Source organism: Ascidia mentula, chromosome 8, assembly GCF_947561715.1.
Source record: "Ascidia mentula chromosome 8, kaAscMent1.1, whole genome shotgun sequence".
In the NCBI taxonomy this organism is placed as follows: Eukaryota; Metazoa; Chordata; class Ascidiacea; order Phlebobranchia; family Ascidiidae; genus Ascidia; species Ascidia mentula.
Genome location: NC_138573.1, coordinates 16,926,531 through 16,949,552, shown reverse-complemented (window position 1 = coordinate 16,949,552; position 23,022 = coordinate 16,926,531). Strand labels below are relative to the sequence as shown.

Below are 23,022 nucleotides of genomic sequence, written 5' to 3'. Positions count from 1 at the left end.
AGGATACTTAGGATAGTTTTGACTGATATAGTTATGATTGTTATCTATCCATTCTTTGCTCACTTGAATTGAAAACATAAGATAAAGATTTTGATTTAATTTTGCATTTTAATTTTAACTTTAATCATGGTAATTAATATGGGTTAGCCAATATTTCATGAAAAAACATTTACGAAACGAAAACCTATTTTCCGTTGGTAAAAAACAACTCCGTCTGGCCACGTAAATTTGTTTCCAAGACGTCTACCACCTAAATACCAAGCTAGAAAACAAGAAAAAATTAGTTGCTTTCTGTTTCTGAATGACGTGATAAATTTTATTGGAAAAAAAATATCCAAACAGATTTAAATTAGTACAAATGTATTTTTTACGCATTGTATTTTTGTTGTTTGCAAGACGAATAAGTCTGTTTTGTGTTTCGGCATCAGAAATTCTCGCAAGGTTTCCACCAAGCTCAATACATCGTTCCTTCGCATCCTGCCAAGTTCGTTTGTCATTGGACATTGAAAAGAAACGATATGTGCATGGTTTCGATGAGGAACCTACAATGGAACGATAACTACCTTGCTTACAATGAACTTGCACATTTCTTGAATCAAAATAGTTGAATAAAACACTTACAGCCAAACTCTTGAGAAATCAACAAAACCAATGTCCAGATCATCACACAACTGTTTACTGCTTCTGACATCTTTACTTGAATGCTAAATACTAAGACATTAATGTTTAAATTATCTTGAAAGGTGAGATCTGCTGAAATTAAAAAAATAATGCTCCTGCCGTTGGTGCTCACAAAAAGATGTCAACACATTATTCAAGAAAGGAAAATGTTTTCAAAGAGGACAACTTTCATGCGAATGCAAAGAAAGTAATCCTTCACTGTCAAAGTTACCCGAGTTAATGATACCAAATAAACGTGAGTGCGTAAAGTAACAGAAAAATCACTGGCTACAGCTTCAAAAAAAAGGTATTTGCACACGGATTTTCTAAAAAAGGGATAACACCATTCCTTATGCATATGAAGAGATATATATCTACATAGCAATTTTAAGTTGACCTGCTGTATGGATTGTTCCAAAATATTCACAATGCAAGGCTTAAAACACCTTGCAATGCAAATATGCCATTGTTCAGGTGGCCTTTTGCCGTGGGAATTGTTGTTGCGTGGGTGGTTTGTTTGGGTCACAGCGGCCCTCACAAACGAGATACGACTGATCATTAGGCGTAAAAATTAATACTTGTTCGACATCATAACTATGTCAGCAACGTTTCCAAATCATGTCTGGTTAGGTTTCAATATTCACAGATAAAGTTGTTGAATGTGAGAGTGGTACTTAAACTTTGAATCGTAGTAGTCAGAAATTTTTTCCACTTGCTGTCCCAGTTAGGACTAATGCTCTTAAAATATTGTATGCGAAAGATTACCTTCCTAGTGCTTTGTTGGAATAAATTAACATGACTTAGTGATGGTGCAACACGACTCAAGTAGCATTGCACATAAACCTACATATGCAATATCACGTGAAAATCTCACAAAGACCTGATGCTTAAAGCGTCCTCCCAAAACCACTTCGTGGTCTTTAGGGGCCGGGTATACTGGCCCTAAGCTAGATCAGCTACTAAACTTTTCCATTATTATCAACCGTGACATTAGCTGTTAGTCGGTGTGTATATTGAATATAAGAGTACAGGTATAGAAACGCAGCCAAGATGCTAAACTCATTGAAGTCATGGAAGAAACATAAAAGGATGATTGATATGATATGAAATAAGTATAGTTCACGTCATTAACTTATAACATTTTTCAAAAATACAATCCAAGGCAGATTTACGTCAACACCCTTTACAATTTTGAGACACAAATTTTAAAACATATCTAACGGCGTCTCGTCGAGTCGCATGTGTCACAATTACGAATTGTTAATTTTAAGCTGATTCTTCAGATATTGTGACATTTGGGCAATTGTCCCGACCGCGGATTTGAACACCGAAAATCCCAACGTAAAAAAGCAATCCGAATATTTAGGAATTTAATCCTTTGTCGGCTTTGCTGAAGCTATGACGTCATCAGACAACTTAACCCAGCTGTATATCTCGTTGATGACGTCACTTGAAGAAGGTGAACTGTGAGGGCATGATTTACATTTTATGCTAAACAGTTTTTTGTATGCAGGTCACAAACCATTCAAGTTGCTCAACGTTTTCGTTCAGTCCAGAAACATTTGTTCGGGTTTCGCAACATTCAACACTTTGTGCAATCAAGTGGTGCAAGAATATGTATTGCTCCTAGATAAATGTAACAAATGAAGTTAACACAAGTTAAAATAACTCGGGGAAAAGAAACACATTTACCGCATTTTGCACCATTTCCATTCTTTGCTCTCTCAGGTGGCAAACGGCCTTGAAAGCATCAACTGAGCCAGTTTGACTTAATTCCTCCAACAAATAAACAAAACCAATGAAAGTCCCCGTTCTGCCGGCACCTCCGCTTGATAAACATACTTGAAGTTTATTTCGCAGTCACTGAGCTTACAAAGGTATATAATCACTATTTTTACCTACAATGGACCACAGTGGGAACCTGAGTTCGCAAAGTTCGATTTACGCGATCCATTTCCTTCTGAACTTGGTTTGTGAATGTGAGAAAGTCAGTTGTTGTTTGTGGAACTCCACAACCGGGCCAAGCAAGTAATTGGTAGTGAGTCACAACTCGTTGTTCCTGGATTTAAAGCGATATAAGAACAATAACAGCAACGAAGAGCTTCTATTTAAACCTAGTATACCGAAACATATAAGGTGTTCGCTTCTTCGATTGCCATTTTCCTGACAATGAAACCATGTTTGTTCAGGACTTTAAGCAGTTTCACGTTAACACGGCCGTACAGTTTAAAGGGGGCGAAGCTCTGGGGCCAGTAAAGAGCACACCTTGACTAAACAGCGAAAAGCGTTTAAAAATATCATATCAAAATTCATTTAAACACTTACTTTTTTGTTTTGGTCTGGATTTGTGAGCATTACAATTACTCTGACTTTTTGTAGCCAAACCATCGTCCAGAAATCATTTACAGTTGTATCGATGGGGCCTTGGGTTGCAATCCACTTGTTTGGTTGTTTAAAACCCTAATTAGAATCGTTAACAGTTTATTTTCCACTGCATTCAGCACGGTGACGAACCTCTACATATGATGCGTTAATGTAGTCGTTTTCATCGCCCTCAAGTCCACGAAGGAGCACTCTGTTATAATCGTCTACGGACATTATTGGTGTAAATGTGATGTATTTTTGACAAAATTATTATGCAGAAAATTTTTTAATACCTTCCGGGGCAATTTATCTCGTACTGTTTGCATATAAGTTAATTTATTCAACAAAGTATTAAAAATGAAGTATTGAATGTGAGGAAGAAAACCATTTGTTTTTCTGACAAGTAACTCTGAGAACAAACAGAGTTCCCCATAGTGCTATAAGCATTCACATGTTTTATTTATTCAAGAAATTGATGCTAAAACTTATGCCATCATCATCAGTCTGGCATCAGTCAGGTCACCTTTATATCACTATGGAGAAAGACTAACCACTCCCCTTTCAACTGATGATGGCATAAGTTTTTGCAGATACGCCTTGAATAAATAAAACATACCATTGTCTAAAACATGAGTAAATCCGTTGTTAGTGTTCCTATGACAAGAAATTGTTTGTGAATCTGTCAACTAACCTTGCGCTGTGCAATGAACAACAACTTACATGGTAAAATATTCTTGTAACGATTTCGACATGGGTTGTTTTTTGCTGTTTCAATGCTGAAAGCATTTCTTGATTGTCTTCTTATTTTCTGCAAGGCAAATACCACATAATTTGTGTATCAACAATCTATGACTCTATGTGCACAAAGCAAAAAATACTAAATGGATATTTTGGCAACATAAATGGCAGAAGTTATACACGTACCTGATATTGTGATTTGATTGCTTTGTGTGAATTATCTGCGCTCTTCGTGTAAAATTCACTCAAGTAAAACTTACGTATCCGTGTGTTATAAATGTCATCAGGCCCATCCTCTAAAGGTTATAATTACAAAGCAAACTTTTTTTGAAACGGATTGATTCCTAAAAAGTTTTATCTTCCGATTACCTGGGGAGTACTTCCAACTCACTCTTTTATTCAATTCCAATTATAACGAGGTTTCTGCTGCGTTTCTTTTCCGTTTGTAAATAGTTGCACATATTTTTTCCCTAAACATTAAATAATTAAAATAGGACAACATTTTTTTGATTTAATATGGTCGGAAGTGTTTACCTCCACTTGATTACCACACCTACAGATATGAACAAAATAATCAAAACAGAAAATCCAATAACTGTGGGAATAAACCATTTTGACACAAATACGTTGACACCTAACCCAATAAATAGGAATTAATATTTGCAAGTGTAAGTAACATTGCTCACAAGACAAGCATACATACCAGCTGCAAACGCAACCTGCTGTGGGGTTGTAACGACAATACGTAAACTCTTGGTATTTGATGTAGTTCGGCAGAAAAAAATACCAGAATCATTAACATTGGCAACATTTATATTCAGTACACTTATCGTTTGGAATTTGTCCACGTTGAATGTTTCATAATATATTCGTGTTGACGATTTATTCGATATGTTTTCCAAAGATCTAAAAATAAAGTGTCAAAGAAAAGATTAAATCTTAGCTTTTTTCGATAGTTATTTTTTACCTGGTCCAATAAACAGTAGGAGTGTAATATCCGAAAGAAGTACAAGTCACGTTTGTGGATTCACCCACCAGCAATCTGGCGTAATTTGTAGTGAGAGAAATGTTTGTCTCAACTAAAAATGTTAAAATAACTAAATATCGCTAAGATTCTTAGGACGAAAAACATCACAGTTTCACCAAGAAGAGTAAAGGTTTCTGAGACCATTTTTAAACCAAATTTATTGAAGGCTTTGCAGTGATAACTTCCAGCATCTTCTATGCAGTTTATATTTGTGTTCAACCAAGATATGGATTTGAATTCGCCGACGGTTGTACGTTTTTGGCAAACCGAGGAGGTGTTAGTAGTGCAGTTTGCTACATGATCATTTCTATGAACACAGCGTATTGTTGATTTCATGAATATACGGAGTAGAACAAAACAAATTTTTGATTTTGCCAATCGCTTTACCGAATCCAATATGTTGTCGGCAATGGAAAACCATATGATTCACAACCAATCGTAAACGTTTCTGGAATACTAACAACTTTGCTGGTTTGAGTAACCGATATATTTGCTGGTACTGTAGATGCATTGGTTAACTGACAAATGACAAAAAAATCAAATCATAGCAGTAGGATACCTCTAATTATAAACGCCTTTTCCTCCTTGTCAATATGATTGTTTGTTGACTGACAAACGTAAGTTCCTGAATCCGCAACATTATCGATGATAAAATTTAATCGAGTTGTTTGCAAATTATTTGTGTTATTAACAATACTCGTGTAGATATTAGAATTTGAAGCTCCGATGACAGATTTATTTCTAAAATTTAAAACCAAAGTTACGGATTTGTTGAACTGATGCTAAATCATGTGTTTACCTTTTCCATGTAACGTTAGGTCTTGGAAACCCATAAGAGACACAATCAACATATTGCTGGTGAAATTTTTCCGCAATAATTTCTGATGCAGAAAGTGTTATGTTTGGACGAACTAAAACAACTAACATTTTAACTGAAACTCGAGCAGTTTATGGTCACTACTACCTTTCAGAGTGACTTCTCTTCTGGTTTGAGACAGCAGTTTTGTGTTCTTGCGGTTTTCTGCCCAACATTCGTAAACTCCGCCATAAGCTGCACCAACCTTTATAAAGTGAAGGCGTTTCATTACGTGGTATCGACCTTGTGATATTTTTTGCTGGGAAACCGACACAGAATATGAAAAGTTTCTTATCAAATTTTCTTTCCTAAAAAACAATAAAGATCAAAATAAAACCTCATCTCCACATAATTTAGGGTAAAATTATGCTGAAACCCCACTGTAAAGTTTTACATCTTACCAACGAATTTTCTGTTAAAAGGGACTAATGTTTTTAACAAGCGTATGATGCAAAAACTTACCAGTACCAGTTAACCACAGGCCTGGGATTTCCATACGATGTGCAATCAACCGTTACATTCTCCCATTGTTCCAAGTCCAAATTTCTTCGGGATAATGTGATGTTTACTTTAACTAAAACAAGATGATTTTTACTTTAAATGTATCCATGAATTTTGCTGTGTACGTCTGGGGCGGAACCATCAAGGGAAGATCGCCCCCCTTAAAACTATTTGATTTTTTTGTTTTTGTTGTTCACTAGTGTGCTTTGTGTGCACATGCATGGCTCTCCATGCGACCGAAATCGTTATTACTGCGTTAAAATTTAAAAAAAAATTAAAAACAAAAAATGTTGACTTACCAAACACTTGCAAATACTTCATTTTCAGTTTAGATTCAATCATATTTGTTCCCATGCAAGTGTAATTCCCCGATTCACTCACATCATTCACTATTATGTGAAGAGTGGATGAACTGTGGGTGGTGCTGAAAGATTGGTAAACGTTGGAACTATTTTTGTTGGAAACCGTTGCATCGTTTCTGCGGAATAAATGTCACTTGTTATCACATTTCCTCACTAAAATTGACTTCTTTCATTTACTTTTGAAACGTATTAGTTTTTTCTGGACAAATATTTTGTTCACTAAAATCAGGGGCCCCAAATTTTGAGGATTATATACATGTGAGTAGAGATGATTAGGGGGTGGTTAACCCACAAGATAAATATTACACAAATGGGCTGCATGTACAACGGATTTAATAGCAAATATTTCTAATTGCAGTGTGAAAATAAGATCTAAAAACGTGTTTTATTTGGCAGTGAGTGGTAAAATAACATTTTTCCACAGTTATAATCACAGGTATCAACAAACAATTTATACCTCATCCATGTTATTGGGGTGGAATGGTTTTCTGATAAAGAGCAACTAACAGATTCATGATTTCCATAGTTTTCCGCAACTATTCTGTTTCTGTCAATCTGAATTTTTACTGCGTAAATGTAAATGAATATTACAGTACTGGAATTCATTAACCAAACTTATTATTGTTACCTTCATTCAAAAAAGTGCTCTTGGAAAATTTGCATTTCGATTCGACTCCAATTGCTTCAATTACAATGTTACCAAAATGAGATGGACTAATATCCTGGATGGAATAACTGAAGTCCACACCCGTGTAGTTGGTTGCTAAAGTTACCCGTCTGTTTAGGTTGTAAATTGCTCTGATAGTTATAGCTTCTATATAAGGTTCGGTAATTTTTCCTTTGATAATGATTGTTTCACCGACAATTGCAAAGTATCTTGTTTGTGAAAATACGATTTTTCGTGGTTGATCTGCAAACAGCACCATGTCAGTCGTTTAAATATTACAATATTATTAAACCCACCTTTGAATTCACAAATATAGTGGATTTTTAGGTTGCAATCACCAGCATACCACCCCCATTTGAAATGTTTTTCAAGCAAAACACACTCACCAGTTCCGGGATGTTGGTTATCAAACCAGGCTGTATATTCTTTACCGGTCCAAGACATTATTGGCGGACCCACCATGCCATAACCTTGAATCGTAACAAACAAACGCCATGTTTTCCTAGGATATTTTTGACTAATATAGTTATGATTGTTATCTATTCGTTCTTTGTCCACTTAAATTGAAAATATGAGATAAAGTTTTTGAATTGTATTTTTTATTTAAATTCCAACTTTAAGCATGATAATTGATATCGTTTAGTCGTAAATTCATGAAAGAAGATTTACAAAACGAAAACCTATTGTACTCCTCTGGTAAAAAACAACTCCGTCCGGCCATGTAAATTTGTCTCCAAAACGTCTACCACCTACAAAACAAGCTGGAAAACAAGAAAAAGAGTTTGCTTTCTGTTTCTGAATGACGAGATAATGTTTATTGGAAAAAAATATCCAAACAGTTTTAAATTAGTACAAATGGGTTTTTTACGCATGTTGTTTGCAAGACGAATAAGTCTGTTTTGTGTTTCGGCATCAAGAATTCTCGCAAGGTTTCCACCAAGCTCAATACATCGTTCCTTCGCATCCTGCCAAGTTCGTTTGTCATTGGACATTGAAAAGAAACGATATGTGCATGGTTTCGACGAGGAACCTACAATGGAACGATAACTGCCTTGCTCACGATGAACTTGTACCTTTCTTAAATCAAATTAGTTGAATAAAACACTTACAGCCAAACTCTTGAGATATCAACATAACCAATGTCCAGATCATCACACAACTGTTTACTGCTCTTGACATCTTTACTTCATCGCCAAATTCTAAGACATTAATGTTTAAATTATCTTGAAAGATGAGATCCGCTGAAATTAACAAAATACTGCTCTGGTCATTGGTGCTCACAAAAAGATGTCAACACATTATTTAAGAAAGGAACATGTTTTCAAAGAGGACAACTTTCATGCAAAGAAAGTAATCCCTCACTATCAAAGTTACCCGAGTTAATGATACCAAATAAACGTGAGTGCGTAAAGTAATTGAAAAATCACTGGCTATAGCTTTAAAAAAAGGTATTTGCACACGGATTTTCTAAGAACGGGATAAGAACCATTCCTTATGCATATGAAGAGATATATTTCGACATAGCCACTTTAAGTTTACCTGCTGTATGAATTGTTCCAAAATATTCACAATGCAAGACTTAAAATACCTTGCAATGCAAATATGCCATTGTTCAGGTTGCTTTTTTCCCTGGGAATAATTGTTGCGTGGGTGGTTTGTTTGGGTCACAGCGGCCCTCACAAACGAGATACGACTGATCATTAGGTGAAAAATTAATACTTGTTCGACATCAAAACCATGTCGGCAACGTTTCCAAATAATGTCTGGTTTGGTTTCAATATTCACAGATGTAGTTGTTGAATGTGAGAGTGGTACTTAAACTTTGAATCGTAGCAGTCAGAAATTTTTCCAACTTGCTGTCCCAGTATGCACTAATACTTTGAAAATATTGTATGCGAACGATTACCTTTCTTATGCCTTGTTAGAGTAAATTAACATGACTCAGCGATAGTACAACACGACTCAAGCAACATTGCAAATAAACCTACACATGCAATATAACGCGACAATCTCACAAAGACCCGAGGCTTAAATCGTCCTCCCAAAACCGTTTCTTGGACTTTAGGGGCCGCCTGTACTGGCCCCAAGCTAGATTAGCTACTAAACTTCTCCATTATTATCAACCGTGACATTAGCTGTTAGTCGGTGTGTATAGAGGCACAACATATGGATGTTACGTTTTTAAGGGGTAAAATGTGAAAACGCAGATCTAATGATAATAGAACTGGTCTTCATAGGTTTTACATTTCAATCTTTGTACGTAGTTGTGGGAACGACCTCAACCGAGCTGTCTGTATGATCGTTGTTTAAACCTCACATAGTAATAGAACAAGTTCTAATAAATATTTTTAATTTCGTTTGACATCAAGAAATGTAATCCTGATCAGGTATAGCAACGCAGCCAAGATGCTAAACTCATTGAAGTCATTGAAGAAACACAAAACGCAAAAGGATGATTGTCATGACATGAAATAAGTGGTTCACGTCATTAACTTACAATGTTTTTCAAAAGTAAAATCCCAGGCAGATTTACGTCAACAACCTTGACAATTTTGAGACACAAATTTTAAAACATATCTAACGGCGTCTCGTCGAGTCGCAGGTGTCACAATTACGAATTGTTAATTTTAAGCTGATTCTTCAGATATTGTTACATTTGGGCAATTGTCCTGAACGCAGATTTGAACACCGAAAATCCCAACGTGGAAAAGCAATCCGAATATTTAGGAATTTAATCCTTTGTCGGCTTTGCTGAAGCAATGACGTCATCAGACAACTTCACCGAGCTGTATATCTCGTTGATGACGTCACTTGAAGAAGGTGAACTGTGAGTGCATGATTTACATTTTATGCTAATTTAACGAAGCGAAATATATATGTCTAATTAAAGAAGACTGAAAGATTTTAGCCTGAAACGAAAGTTTCCTAGACAGTTGTTATATATATAATAAGGTGGAAATCTTCAGGGCCAAATTACAACAGAATGGGAAATGATTCCCAGAATCAATTCTCAAGCACAAACAAACCCACAATAAAGAAATCATACCAAGGTAACGTTCCCGTACACTGTATTAAGAGCAAAGTTTTGTAAATATATTTCTGATGTGTCTATCTTTTGTATAACACATTCTGTGTTGGTCGGGATTACAAAATTCCAAGCACAATTATTGTCGTAAGCAGGCCAGCTATCAACAGGGTTGGGAAGGGGTTGGACTTCTGTTGTTGGACGATGAAATAAACGTCGGGCATGACCTCGTTAAGGTGCGAAACGGTGTGCAAAGTAGTTGTTTTTGTTTCTTCTATGCGCCATGGCATGTACAGGCAGATACACTGCAATCACGTTTGCAAAGTGCTGACATTTTGTCCAGTATAATTTTTATTTATCAGTTTTTACGTGTACTGTGTGTAGGCTACACCCATTTTAATAATAAAAATTTTATGCAAAAAATCATTGTTACAATAGGTTAATGACTGCGTCAATGCGCAAGCTCTGTAATGAATGCAAACGTTCGATAAAGCATGATTGCCCAAAACTAAACACTCCAAAGGTCGATATGCTGATCCGTGCTAAAGAAAGTTGTAAGACAATGACCAATCTGCATTATCAGATATTTTAGGTCGTATACAATGGTTTAATGTGAGCTCGAATCTAACTTGAGGCTTACTGTGACGAAGTACTTTCTTTGTATTTGTATGAGCAAATGCACATTAGAAACTAACAGCCTTCCTTTGACACTAGTTTAGATTCGTCATTAAACAAATGTAAAAAAAAGTTTCTTATCCTTGTCTGGTGACAGACGAACGAGGGAAGATGCGAGGAGAAAATGTTCTGAGCTTAGTGGAAACCTTGCTAGTATATCTGATGCCGAAACGCAAAATATTCTTGTTGATCTTGTTAAACATATTCCTCACGATTGTATTTTATATTTTCATTGCCAACTTTCGTGACAGTAATGCAATACATTTATTTACATCAACCTCGTTAAAATTGACGTATGCGGTTCAAATATTATGGAAAAACGTAATTTTAACATCGGTTGGTGCGAACACAAACGATACACAGCCAAGTAAACACAGAGCGCTCGGGTGATCAACTTAATGTTATCTACTATTGTCGAATGCGACTGCGATGTAAATTTATGCAAAAACAAATGTATTATTAGGATGTAGAGAAAGTGTTCGGGCATTCCATTGGTACTCAAACTCACTACATACATATGTTTGTTGTATCCAGTATCCCACATGACAAATAAAATAAATGTACAAAACATGCTTTCCACTGAACGATGACGTCATAAAGTTCCAGTCACTTTCTCTCATGGTCAATGTACAACTTGATCATAGAATAACAAGCCTTGTATTCTTCCTTCAAAAGCTGCAACAAAATTACTGCAGGGTTTCAAGGAAAATATTGTTTTAATACCTACCAATGAGAGATGCAGATCACACATACACTCACTGATATCTTTGACCGTTTTGAACACATCCACTAATTTCTCGACATCGAAACGAGAGATGAGATTCCAGACAACACAGAACATCACGGACTTTGAAAATCCCCTACTGGAAAACAATTAAATAAAATACTTCTAAAAAAAGCATTATCTCCTGGCCTACTAAACATTAACATTCTTACCTGGACATCAATAACATGCTATTTTTATCTGCCCCACCAATATCAGTCTTGAGAAACGAGATGAATTTTATGAAGTCTTTGCCGTGTTCTGGTCCCTCCCTCTCGGGAAAAAAGGCGAATTCAACCCATGTTGTGTTTTTCTAAAATAGCCGAGTTTCATGGAAAAGTAGATCGCAGAATAGTTGAAACCCTTACTTGTGCGTTTCGATCCTTAATCAAAAGATCCGTTACTTTTGCACTTCCACGATTGGTTTGTTCAACACATTCCACACAAAGATCACCCAAAATCAAATTTGTGTTCAATTGCGAGGAAATATTCTCCTAAGCACATGAGTTGAGAAAGTAGTTTAAGCAAAGAAATGTTGCGTCTTACGAAAACTGCCGACTTCCCAAGAAACAAAACGATTCCGTAGCTCTTCTGAAACAAAACTCTGAAAAATTGTTCCACTTGATCAGCTTTAGGTTCTTTCCCAATTGTCAGACGATTCGTGCCATGATACGACTGAAAAATTACAGGATCAGCAGATATGTATAAACTGTAATAACATTATTGTTTTTCAAAGAAAACTTCACCTCCAATTCGTAGTATTCAGTTTGTTTCGTTTTTTCTTCGGCTGAATCATCTGATCATAACAAAATAAGGTTAAATAGTGCTTAAACTATTATGTGTTATTATTAGGTTTACCGCCTGTCCCCTCTATGCAGTTTATTTGTAGGACATTAACGATCTTAGTTAAATCCTCAAATTCCTTTTTTATGCTGTTACAATACGGCAGCCTAAATCAAAAGCAAACGTTTGTAAAATCGACATACATCAAAAATCCACGTTTTCTTGCCGTTTTTGTTGTTCTAATCTTTGGTTAAACTGTTTGACATCCAAATTCGTTTCCATAAAGTTTAAAGACTCGTGAAGGAGTCTGTGAAGCAAAACATATTGTTCCTGCAGCACAAAAGACGGACTTTAATAAATAGTTTTATAAACATACTCGCTGTTAACTCACGGAAGTTTGAACCATTTCCATTCTTTGCTCTCTCAAACGACAAACTGCCTTGAAAACATCAACTGAACCAGTTTGGTTTAACTCCTTCATTAAATAATCAACAGCAATAAAAGTTCCAGTTCTTCCAATGCCGGCACTAAAACATCAACAGTTAAGTCAATATATGAACATCATAGTCTACGTGGAAAATACACCAGTGAATTGCAAATCGCGGTACAACATTAATCGAACCTGCAGTGAACAATAGTGGGAATATCTGTATTTAAAGATGTCTTCCAGTGCTGCATATTGACAAAAACTTCTTCCACAAATCTGAGTAAACCAGTGGTAGTTTGTGGAACTCCGTGGTCGGGCCAAGCAGTGAAGTGATATTGCGTCACAGTGCGTTGTTCCTGCAACAGAAGAAACAGGTGTTATATGAATTTGGTGTAAACCCAATGTATGAAATACCGATACATATGCGGTCTTCCCTTCTTCGATATTCATCTTTCTGATGACGTAACTCCCTTTAACGATGACGTTAGTTAAGTGGACTTGCACCTGTTTGTGGTTTTGGGAGTGACCGATGTGTTCAGGCCAGTAGACGGCGCACTTTGACTTTAAAATTTATTTTGACATGATAACGATTTGCAAAATAATCATAAAGTGTTTAATTACAATACCTTGCCCTTCTCACATATATTGGCAAGCATTACAATTACTCTGACATTTTGTTGCCAAACCATCGCCCAGAAATCATTCACAGTTGTATCGATGGGGCCTTGGGTTGTTCGGTTGTTTAAAACCCTGAGAAATATTACCATCAATGTAAAATTTCCAGGAAATCATTGCTGCAGTGACAAACCTCAACATATGATGCGTTAATGTAATCATTTTCGTCGCTTTTTAATCCGCGAAGAATCAATCTGTTGTTTTCATCTATATGTGCACGGTATTTAAAAATATACGTTTATGAATAAAAAAACTTAAAGTCATACATGGTAAAATATTCTTGTAACGATTTCGACTTGGGTTTTTTTCAGCAGTTTCAACAATGAGAAGACGTCTTGATTGTATTCTTATTTTCTGTCAAAACAAACCACACGAAATATAAATGTTTCACAGGAGCAGATTGTAAATCTGTATTTAAAAGTATGAATGTGGCGCCCACTGCGTATACCATGTATTTGCATATCACCCGGTCCTGAATATATTATGCAGAAAAACTTAGGTGACAAAACGTTAACTTTACAACGCACCTCATGTTGAGCTTTCAATGCTTGATGTCCGTGGTTGGCGCTCTCCACATAAAGATCATATAAATAAAACTTAAAAATTCTCATCGTAGTCGAGTCTGGACGACGTTTGGTTTCAACTGGAGAATCTGAGGAATCTGAAATACCAGTGGTCGAATTTTTACAAGCATTATTGTCAACAGTCCTATTTGACAATTCGAGAAAACGCATTAATAGGCTGTATATTTTTTAAATACCAGCTATTTACCTGGGTTGACAGTTTCAAGGTATATTTCGGGTTTCTTTCTGTTGTGTTCACGAGCCCAAAAATATCTAAACACGTTTTAACTTAGTAATAGCTTTGCTTGCGGTTTATGTGTTATAATTAAAGGTCATTTACCTCAACTTCACCAACACTAGCACAGCAATTATAACCGATATGAATAAAAATGACAATCCGATAATAGCTGGTAGCAACCAATGTGGTGTAGATAAACCTAGAAAAAAACTAATATATACAGGAAAAATGGAGTCAAATAGTTTGTTAAATACAATTAGCATTACCAAAAACGAGCAAACGTATAAATATCACGAAATTATAGAACAAAGGGCCAAATAGCATCGCTTTGTGGATCAAATGTTGCTTTTGTTTTTACTAATTGACATTGAACATACGGTGTCATTATACAAAGAAACTGGAATGATAATAAAAAGTAAAGCGTGGAAAATCATTTGCCAAACAGCAAAATAATTCCGTCATACCTTGTGTCTGTTGTGGGGACAAAACGGAAAAGTTTAAACTTTCGTAACTAGATCCAGCGTGGCAAACAAAAGTACCAGAATCACTGACATCGGAAGTTTGAATATTAAGTGTACTTTCTGTCTTAAATTTACTGACACTTGTAGTTTTAAAATTTATTCGATTCAACGAGTTAGTCGATAAGTTTTTGGAGAAACTGAAAACGAGAAAGTATTACTTAACATAACATGCTTTCCGCTAAATTGAGAAACCGTATAACACGAATCCCTCACCGTGTCCAGTACACTATTGGGTTGTAATATCCGAATGAAGTACAAGTTACGTTTGCAGATTCGCCCTCTGCTATTGTGACGTGACTTGATGACAAGGAAATGTTGGGTGTGACTAAAAGTACCAGTTTTCATTTTCCCCAAAAACAAATAACAGAAGGACTCAAAAACTCACCAAGAAGAGTAAAGGTTTCTGAGGTCATTTTCAAACCAGGAATATTAGAGACTTTGCAGTGATAACCTCCAGCATCCTCTATGTTAGTAATATTGAAGTTTAACCAGGATATGGATTTGAATTCGCCGAAAATCGATGATGCTTCAATAATTTTTCCGTTTCTGCACAAGTTTTCACCAAAAGTTTACCAAAAGTGAGAATCATTAAGGCAAGAGGATTTCATGCAATGGCATGATTGGCAGCATCGCTCTACTGCGCAGGTCCTTGCTTGGCATCAATTGATTTAATTGCCTATAATGCGTAATGTTACACATAGCGATTAAAACTGTTCCCACACCTCGTCCACGATAGAGTTACTTTGGGAAATCCAAACGAAATACAATCAACGTGGATTTGTTGACCGTATTCAGCAACAATTGTTGTGTTGCTCAAAGATATATTTGGAGAAACTGCAAAAAATGAATTTAGCAGTGAAAGGCAGCGGCAGAACCAAGCAGGGACGATCGCACCCATTGGAATAATTCATAACACTGAAAAAAATCAATAGAGTGGCAGACTAAAGGGTTGTTTTAATATTGATTTTTGTTGTTCACTAGCGTTCTTTGTCTGCCACATGCATGGCTATCTACACGTCTGTATGCGATCGAAATCGTCATTATTGCGTTAACATTTAAACAATTTTGAAACAAAAATTTTGACTTACCGAACACTTGTAAAGTTTTCTTTTCCATCTTAGATTCAACCATATTTGTTCCCATGCAAGTGTAATTACCCGATTCACTCACATCATTCACTGTTATGTGAAGAGTGGATGAACTGTAGGAGGAGTTGACAGATTGATAAACGTTGGAACTACTATTGTTGGTAACCATTGCGTCATTTCTGCGCGATAAACGTGACTTGTTATCACATTTCCTGAGTAAAATTTGACTAATTGCAATACATTTAAAACGTCTTAGTTTTTCTGGACAAATATTCTGATGACTATGATAACTTTTTAGGATTATACATATGAGTAGTGACGGCTAGGGACTGGTTTACCCAAATGGGCTACATTCATGTAAATCGGATTTAATAGCAAATATTTGTAACTGCAGTGTGAAAAACAATCTCAACACAACAATGACAAACGATACTAAAACCTAGTGGAGTTCAGAAGAAAACATTATTTATATGGCAGTGCGGTGTAAAAAACTTTTTTCCACTGTTGTAATTACGGGTATCAACAAATACATTATACCTTATCCATGTAAGTGGGGTGGGATTGGGATTATTTTCTGGAAAAGAGCAACTCACAGATTCATAATTTCCATAGTTTTTCGCAACTATTTTATTTCTGTCAATCTCAATCTTTACTGCGTAAATGTAAATGAATGTTAAAGTATTGGAACCCGACCGTCATTATCCAAACTTGTTATTGTTACCTTCATTCAAAAAAGTGCTCTTGGAAAATTTGCATTTTGATTCGACTCCAATGGCTTCAATTGCAATGTTACCAAAATGAGATGGACTAATATCCTGGATGAAATAACTGAAGTCCACACCCGTGTAGTTGGTTGCTAAAGTAACCCGTTGGTTTAGGTTGTAAATTGCTCTGATACTTAGCGCTTCTATATAAGGTTCGGTAATTTTTCCCTTAATGTTGATTTTTTCACCGACAATTGCAGAGTAACTTGTTTGAGAAAATACAATTTTTCGTGGTTGATCTGCAAACAGCATCATGTCAGTTGTTTGAATAACAATATTATTAAACCCACCTTTGAATTCACAAATATAGTTGATTTTTTTGTTGCAATCACCAGCGTACCAACCCCAATCAAAAGAATTTGCAAGCAGAACACACTCACCAGTTCCGGGGTTTGGGTGAAATAACCAGGCTGTATATTTTTTACCGGTCCATGGCATTATTGGCGAACCCACCATGCCATAACCTTGAATCATAACAAACAAACCACATGTTTCCTAGGATATTTTTGACTAATATAGTTATGATTGTTATCTATCCGTTCCTTGCCGACTTGAATTGAAAATGCGGGATAAAATTTTTGAATTATATTTTTTATTTAAATTCAAACTTTAATCATGATATTTGTGTATAAGCTGCAGACAGATGGCCACTGTTTCGACCTAAAAGGTCTCATCAGTGCAGCTTTAATCATGATACTTGATATCGGTTAGTCATAAATTCATGAAAGAAGAATAACAAAACAAAAACCTGTCATGCTCCACTGGTAAAAAACAACTCCGTCCGGCCACGTAAATTTGTTTCCAAAACGTCTACCACCTAAAAAACAATCTGGAAAACGAGAAAAAAAATTGCTTTCTGTTTCTGAATGACGTGATAATTTTTATTGGAAAAATATCCAAACAGATTTAAATTAGTACAAATGGGTTTTTTACGCATTCCAGTTTTGTTGTTTGCAAGACGAATAAGTCTGTTTTCTGTTTCGGAATCAAGAATTCTCGCAAGGTTTCCACCAAGCTCAATACATTGTTCCTTCGCATCCTGCCAAGTTCGTTTGTCATTGGACATTGAAAAGAAACGATATGTGCATGGTTTCGATGAGGAACCTACAATGGAACGATAACTGCCTTGCTCACAATGAACTTGTACATTTCTTGAATCAAATTAGTTGAATAAAACACTTACAGCCAAACTCTTGAGATATCAACATAGCACACGTCCAGATCATCACACAACTGTTTACTGCTTCTGACATCTTTACTTGAACGCTAAATTCTAAGACATCTTAGGTTAAAAAATCGTGAAAGGTCAGAACCGTCTTAATTAAAAAAATGTTTTCATTGAGGACAACTGTCATGCGAATGCAAAGAAAAAATTCCTTCACTGTCAGAGTTACCCGAGTTAATGATACCAAATAAACGTGAGTGCGTAAAGTAACATAAATATCACTGGCTACAGCTTATAAAAAAAGTAAATGCACACGCATTTTCTAAGAAAGGGATGAGAACAATTCCCTATGCAAATTGAGAGGCAATATTTCGACATCAACTTTAAGTTAACCTTATGTACGGAAAGTTCCAAAATATGCACAGTTCAATGCAAGTATGCCATTGTTCAGTTTCCTTCTGCCGTCGCAATAATTGTTTCGTAGGTGGTTTGTTCGGGTCACAGTGGCCTTCGTGTTCAAATCAACACAAATATTGGTCGAAAACGAGACATATTGTTGGCCTAGAAATTCATAATTATGTGACATCAAAACTATGTCGGCAGAGTATATAGATAACGTTACCAAATACCCAAAATAATTGCTTCCAAAGCATAGCTAGTTTGGTTTCAACATTCACAAATGTAGTTGTTGTATGTAACAGTGGTACTTAAACTTTGAATCGCAGCAGTCCGAAATTTTTCCGACTTGCTGTCCCAGTTAGGACTAATGCTCTGAAAAGATTGTATGCGAACGATTACCTTCCTAACGCCTTGTTAGAGTAAATTAACATGACTCAGTGATAGCACAAAACGACTCAAGTAACATTGCACATAAACCTACATATGCAATATTGCGTTACAATCTCACAAAGACCTTAGACTTCCTCCCAAAACCGCTTCGTGGACCCTACTTTAGGGGCTGGCTATACTGGCCCCAAGCTACATCAGCTACTAAACTTTTCCATTATTATCGACATTAGCTGTTAGTCAGTGTGTACAGAGGCACAACATGTAGATGTTATGTCTTTATGGGATAAAATGTTAAAACGCAAATCCAATAATAATAGAACTGGTCTTCATAGGTTTTGCATTTTAATATTTGTACGTAGTTGTGGGAACGACTTCAACTGAGCTCTCTGTATGATCGTTGTTTAGACCTCACATAGGAATAGAACAAGTTCTAATAAATATTTTTAATTTCGGTTCACATGAAGAAATGTAATCATGAAGATAAGTACAAGTATAGAAACGCAGACAAAATGCTCAACTCATTGAAGTTATTGAAGAAACACAAAACGCAAAAGGATGATTGGCATGACATGAAATAAGTGGTTCACGTCATTAACTTACAATGTTTTTCAAAAGTAAAATCCCAAGCAGATTTACGTCAACAACCTTGACAATTTTGAGACACAAATTTTAAAACATATCTAACGGCGTCTCGTCGAGTCGCAGGTGTCACAATTACGAATTGTTAATTGTACGATGATTCTTGGGATATTGTTACATTTAGGCAATTGGCCCGAACGCGTATTTAAAACCGAAAACCCCAACACAAAAGAAGATCCCGCATATTTAAAGAGTTGAACTCCTTGCCGGCTTTGTTGAAGCAGTGGCGTCATCAGACAACTTAACACTGTATATCTCGTTGATGACGTCACATGAAGAAGGTGAACTGTGAGTGCATGATTTACATTTTATGCTAAACACTTTTTTGTATGCAGGTCACAAACCATTTAAGTTGCTCAACATTTTCGTTCAGTCCAGTAATATTTGTTTGGGTTTTGCAACTTTCAACACTTTGTGCAATCAAGTGGTGCAAGAATATGTATTGCTCCTAGATAAATGTAACAAATGAAGTTAACACAATTTGAAATATGTCGGGGAAAAGAAACACATTTACCGCATTTTGCACCATTTCCATTCTTTGCTCTCTCAGGTGGCAAACGGCCTTGAAAGCATCAACTGAGCCAGTTTGACTTAATTCCTCCAACAAATAAACAAAACCAATAAAAGTCCCCGTTCTGCCGGCACCTCCGCTTGATAAACATACTTGAAGGTTATCTCGCAGTCACTGAGTTTACCAAGGTATATAATCACTATTTTTACCTACAATGGACCACAGTGGGAACCTGAGTTCGCAAAGTTCGATTTACGCGATCCATTTCCTTCTGAACTTGGTTTGTGAATGTGAGAAAGTCAGTTGTTGTTTGTGGAACTCCATAACCGGGCCAAGCAAGAAATTGGTAGTGAGTCACAACTCGTTGTTCCTGGATTCAAAGCGATATAACAACAATAACAGCAACGAAGAACTTCTATTTAATCCTAGTATACCGAAACATATAAGGTGTTCGCTTCTTCGATTGCCATTTTCCTGACAATGAAACCATGTTTGTTCAGGACTTTCAGGAGTTTTACGTTAACACGGCCGTACAGTTTAAAGGGGGCGAAGCTCTGGGGCCAGTAAAGAGCACACCTTGACTAAACAGTGAAAAGCGTTAAGTAATACGCATCTAAATTAATGATAAAACACTCACTTTTTTATTTTGGTCTGGATTTGTGAGCATTACAATTACTCTGACTTTTTGTAGCCAAACCATCGTCCAGAAATCATTTACAGTTGTATCGATGGGGCCTTGTGTTGCAATCCACTTGTTTGGTTGTTTAAATCCCTAATTAGAAACGTTAACAGATTATTTTCCACTGCATTCAGCACGGTTACGAACCTCTACATATGAAGCGTTAATGTAGTCGTTTTCATCGCCCTCAAGTCCACGAAGGACCACTCTGTTGTAATCGTCTACGAACATAATTGGCGTAAATGTTATGTATTTTTGACAAGATTGTCATGCAGAAAAATTTTTGATGCCCTTCCGGGGCAATTTACCTCGTACTGTTTGCATATAAGTTAATTTATTCAACAAAATATTAAAAATGAAGTATTGAATGTGAGGAAGGAAACCATTTGTTTTTCCGAGAATAAACAGAGTTCCCCATAGTGCCATAAGCATTCACATGTTTTATTTGTTCAAGAAATTGTTGCTAAAACTTATGCCATCATCAGTCTGGCACCAGTCAGGTCAGCTTTATATCACTATGGAGAAAGACTAACCACTCCCCTTTAAACTGATGATGGCATTAGTGTTTGCAGATACGTCTTCAATAAATAAAACATGTCATTGTCTAAAACATGAGCAAATCCGTTATTAGTGTTCCTATGACAAGAAATTGTTTGTGAATCTGTCAACTAACCTTGCATTGTGCAATGAACAACAACTTACATGGTAAAATATTCTTGTAACGATTTCGACATGGGTTGTTCTTTGCTGTTTCAATGCTGAAAGCATTTCTTGATTGTCTTCTTATTTTCTGAAAGGATTATACCACATAATTTGTGTATCAACAATCTATGACTCTATGTGCACAAAACAACAAAAACTAAATGGATATTTTGGCAACATAAATAGCAGAAGTACACGTACCTGATATTGTGATTTGATTGCTTTGTGTAAATTATCTGCGCTCTTCGTGTAAAATTCACTCAAGCAAAACTTACGTATCCGTGTGTTATAAGTGTCATCAGGCTCATCCTCTAATGGTTATAACATAAACTTTTTTTTAAAACGGATTAATTCCTAAAAAGTCTTATCTTCCGAATACCTGGGGAGTACTTCCAGCTCACTCCTTTATTCAATTTAAATTCTGACGAAGTTTCTGATGCGTTTTTTTTTCGTGTGGAAATACTTGCACATATTTTTTCCCTAAACATCAAATAATTAAAATGGGACAACATTTTTTTGATTTATTAAAGAAAGGAAAGTTTACCTCCACTTGATTACCACACCTACAGATATGAGTAAAATAATCAGAACAGACAATCCAATAACTGTGGGAATGAACCATTTTGACACAAATACGTTGACACCTAACCCAATAAATAGGAATGAATATTTGGTTGTGTGACTAACATTGCTCACAAGACAAGCATACATACCAGCTACAAAGGCAACCTGCTGTGTGGTTGTAACGATAATAAGTAATCTCTTGTTATTTGATGTAGTTCGGCATATAAAACTACCAGAATCGTTAATATCGGCAACATTTATATTCAGTACACTTATCGTTTGAAATTTGTCCACGTTAAATGTTTCATAATATATTCGTGTTGACGATTTATTCGATATATTTTCCAAAGATCTAAAAATAAATGTCAAAGAAAAGTTTAAATCTTAGCTTTTTTCGATAGTTATTTTTTACCTGGTCCAATAAACAGTAGGAGTGTAATATCCGAATGAAGTACAAGTCACGTTTGTAGATTCACCCACCAGCAATCTGACGTAATTTGTAGTGAGAGAAATGTTTGCCTCAACTAAAAATGTTAAAATACTAAATATCGCTAAGATTCTTAGGACTGAAAACATGACAGTTTCACCAAGAAGAGTAAAGGTTTCTGAGACCATTTTTAAACCAGGAATATTAAAGGCTTTGCAGTGATAACTTCCAGCATCTTCTATGTTGGTAATATTGAAGTTTACCCAGGATATGGATTTGAATTCGCCGACGGTTGCACGATTTTGGCAAACCGAGGAGGTGTTAGTAGTGCAGTTTGCTACATGATCATTTCTATGGACACAACGTAATGTTGATTTCATGAATATACGGAGTAGAAACAAAGTTTTCATTTTGCCAATCGCTTTACCGAATCCAATATGTTGTCGGCAATGGAAAACCATATGATTCACAACCAATCGTAAACGTTTCTGGAATACTAACAACTTTGCTGGTTTGAGTAACAGATATATTTGCTGGTACTGTAGATGCATTGGTTAAACTGACAACTGACAAAAAAATCAAATCATTGCAGTTGGATACCTCTAATTATAAACGCCTTTTCCACCTTGTCAATATGATTGTTTGTTGACTGACAAACGTAACTTCCTGAATCCACAACATTATCAATCATAAAAATCAATCGAGCTGTTTGCAAAAACTTCGTGTTATTAACAATACTCGTGTAGATATTAGAAGTTGTAGCTCCGATAACAGATTTATTTCTAAAATTTAAAACCAAAGTTACGGATTTGTTGAACTGATGCTAAATCATGTGTTTACCTTTTCCAT

General features: G+C 35.9%; 2 protein-coding genes and 1 long non-coding RNA gene across 3 annotated transcripts; all 3 read right to left on the bottom strand.

Moving 5' to 3' along the window:
* Positions 1-1,697: 1,697 nt before the first annotated feature.
* On the bottom strand, positions 1,698-3,258 carry LOC145912120 (receptor-type tyrosine-protein phosphatase C-like). The gene is made up of 7 exons (XM_082999536.1): positions 3,175-3,258; positions 2,986-3,120; positions 2,784-2,930; positions 2,559-2,719; positions 2,353-2,488; positions 2,183-2,286; positions 1,698-2,124 (listed from the first exon to the last, which is right to left on the bottom strand). The coding sequence occupies exons 1-7, from the start codon at positions 3,256-3,258 to the stop codon at positions 2,031-2,033; spliced, it is 861 nt and encodes a 286-aa protein (XP_082855662.1). The 3' UTR covers positions 1,698-2,030.
* On the bottom strand, positions 3,187-7,114 carry LOC145912119 (neural cell adhesion molecule 2-like). Its single transcript, XM_082999535.1, has 15 exons — positions 6,966-7,114; positions 6,446-6,624; positions 6,108-6,219; positions 5,754-5,953; positions 5,589-5,700; positions 5,349-5,530; positions 5,177-5,288; positions 4,906-5,096; positions 4,730-4,841; positions 4,466-4,668; positions 4,297-4,396; positions 4,132-4,232; positions 3,949-4,058; positions 3,745-3,832; positions 3,187-3,248 (listed from the first exon to the last, which is right to left on the bottom strand). The coding sequence occupies exons 1-12, from the start codon at positions 7,112-7,114 to the stop codon at positions 4,172-4,174; spliced, it is 1,713 nt and encodes a 570-aa protein (XP_082855661.1). The 3' UTR covers positions 3,187-3,248; positions 3,745-3,832; positions 3,949-4,058; positions 4,132-4,171.
* Positions 7,115-7,293: 179 nt separating this feature from the next.
* On the bottom strand, positions 7,294-8,188 carry LOC145912261 (uncharacterized). Its single transcript, XR_014403281.1, has 3 exons — positions 7,856-8,188; positions 7,472-7,645; positions 7,294-7,418 (listed from the first exon to the last, which is right to left on the bottom strand). It is a non-coding gene; the product is annotated as an uncharacterized LOC145912261 (long non-coding RNA).
* Positions 8,189-23,022: the final 14,834 nt, after the last annotated feature.

Excerpts from the sequence above, each read along its gene's own strand:
- LOC145912120 (XM_082999536.1), bottom strand. The coding sequence starts at position 3,258 with ATGTCCGTAGACGATTATAACAGAGTGCTCCTTCGTGGACTTGAGGGC. Across the intron at positions 2,931-2,985 it reads ATCCAGACCAAAACAAAAAA|TCAAGGTGTGCTCTTTACTG; the intron begins GTAAGTGTTTAA and ends TTCGCTGTTTAG. Across the intron at positions 2,720-2,783 it reads CGAACACCTTATATGTTTCG|GAACAACGAGTTGTGACTCA; the intron begins GTATACTAGGTT and ends CTTTAAATCCAG.
- LOC145912119 (XM_082999535.1), bottom strand. The coding sequence starts at position 7,114 with ATGAATTCCAGTACTGTAATATTCATTTACATTTACGCAGTAAAAATT. Across the intron at positions 5,701-5,753 it reads AAGAGAAGTCACTCTGAAAG|TTCGTCCAAACATAACACTT; the intron begins GTAGTAGTGACC and ends TAGTTGTTTTAG. Across the intron at positions 4,842-4,905 it reads AGAAACCTTTACTCTTCTTG|TTGAGACAAACATTTCTCTC; the intron begins GTGAAACTGTGA and ends TAACATTTTTAG.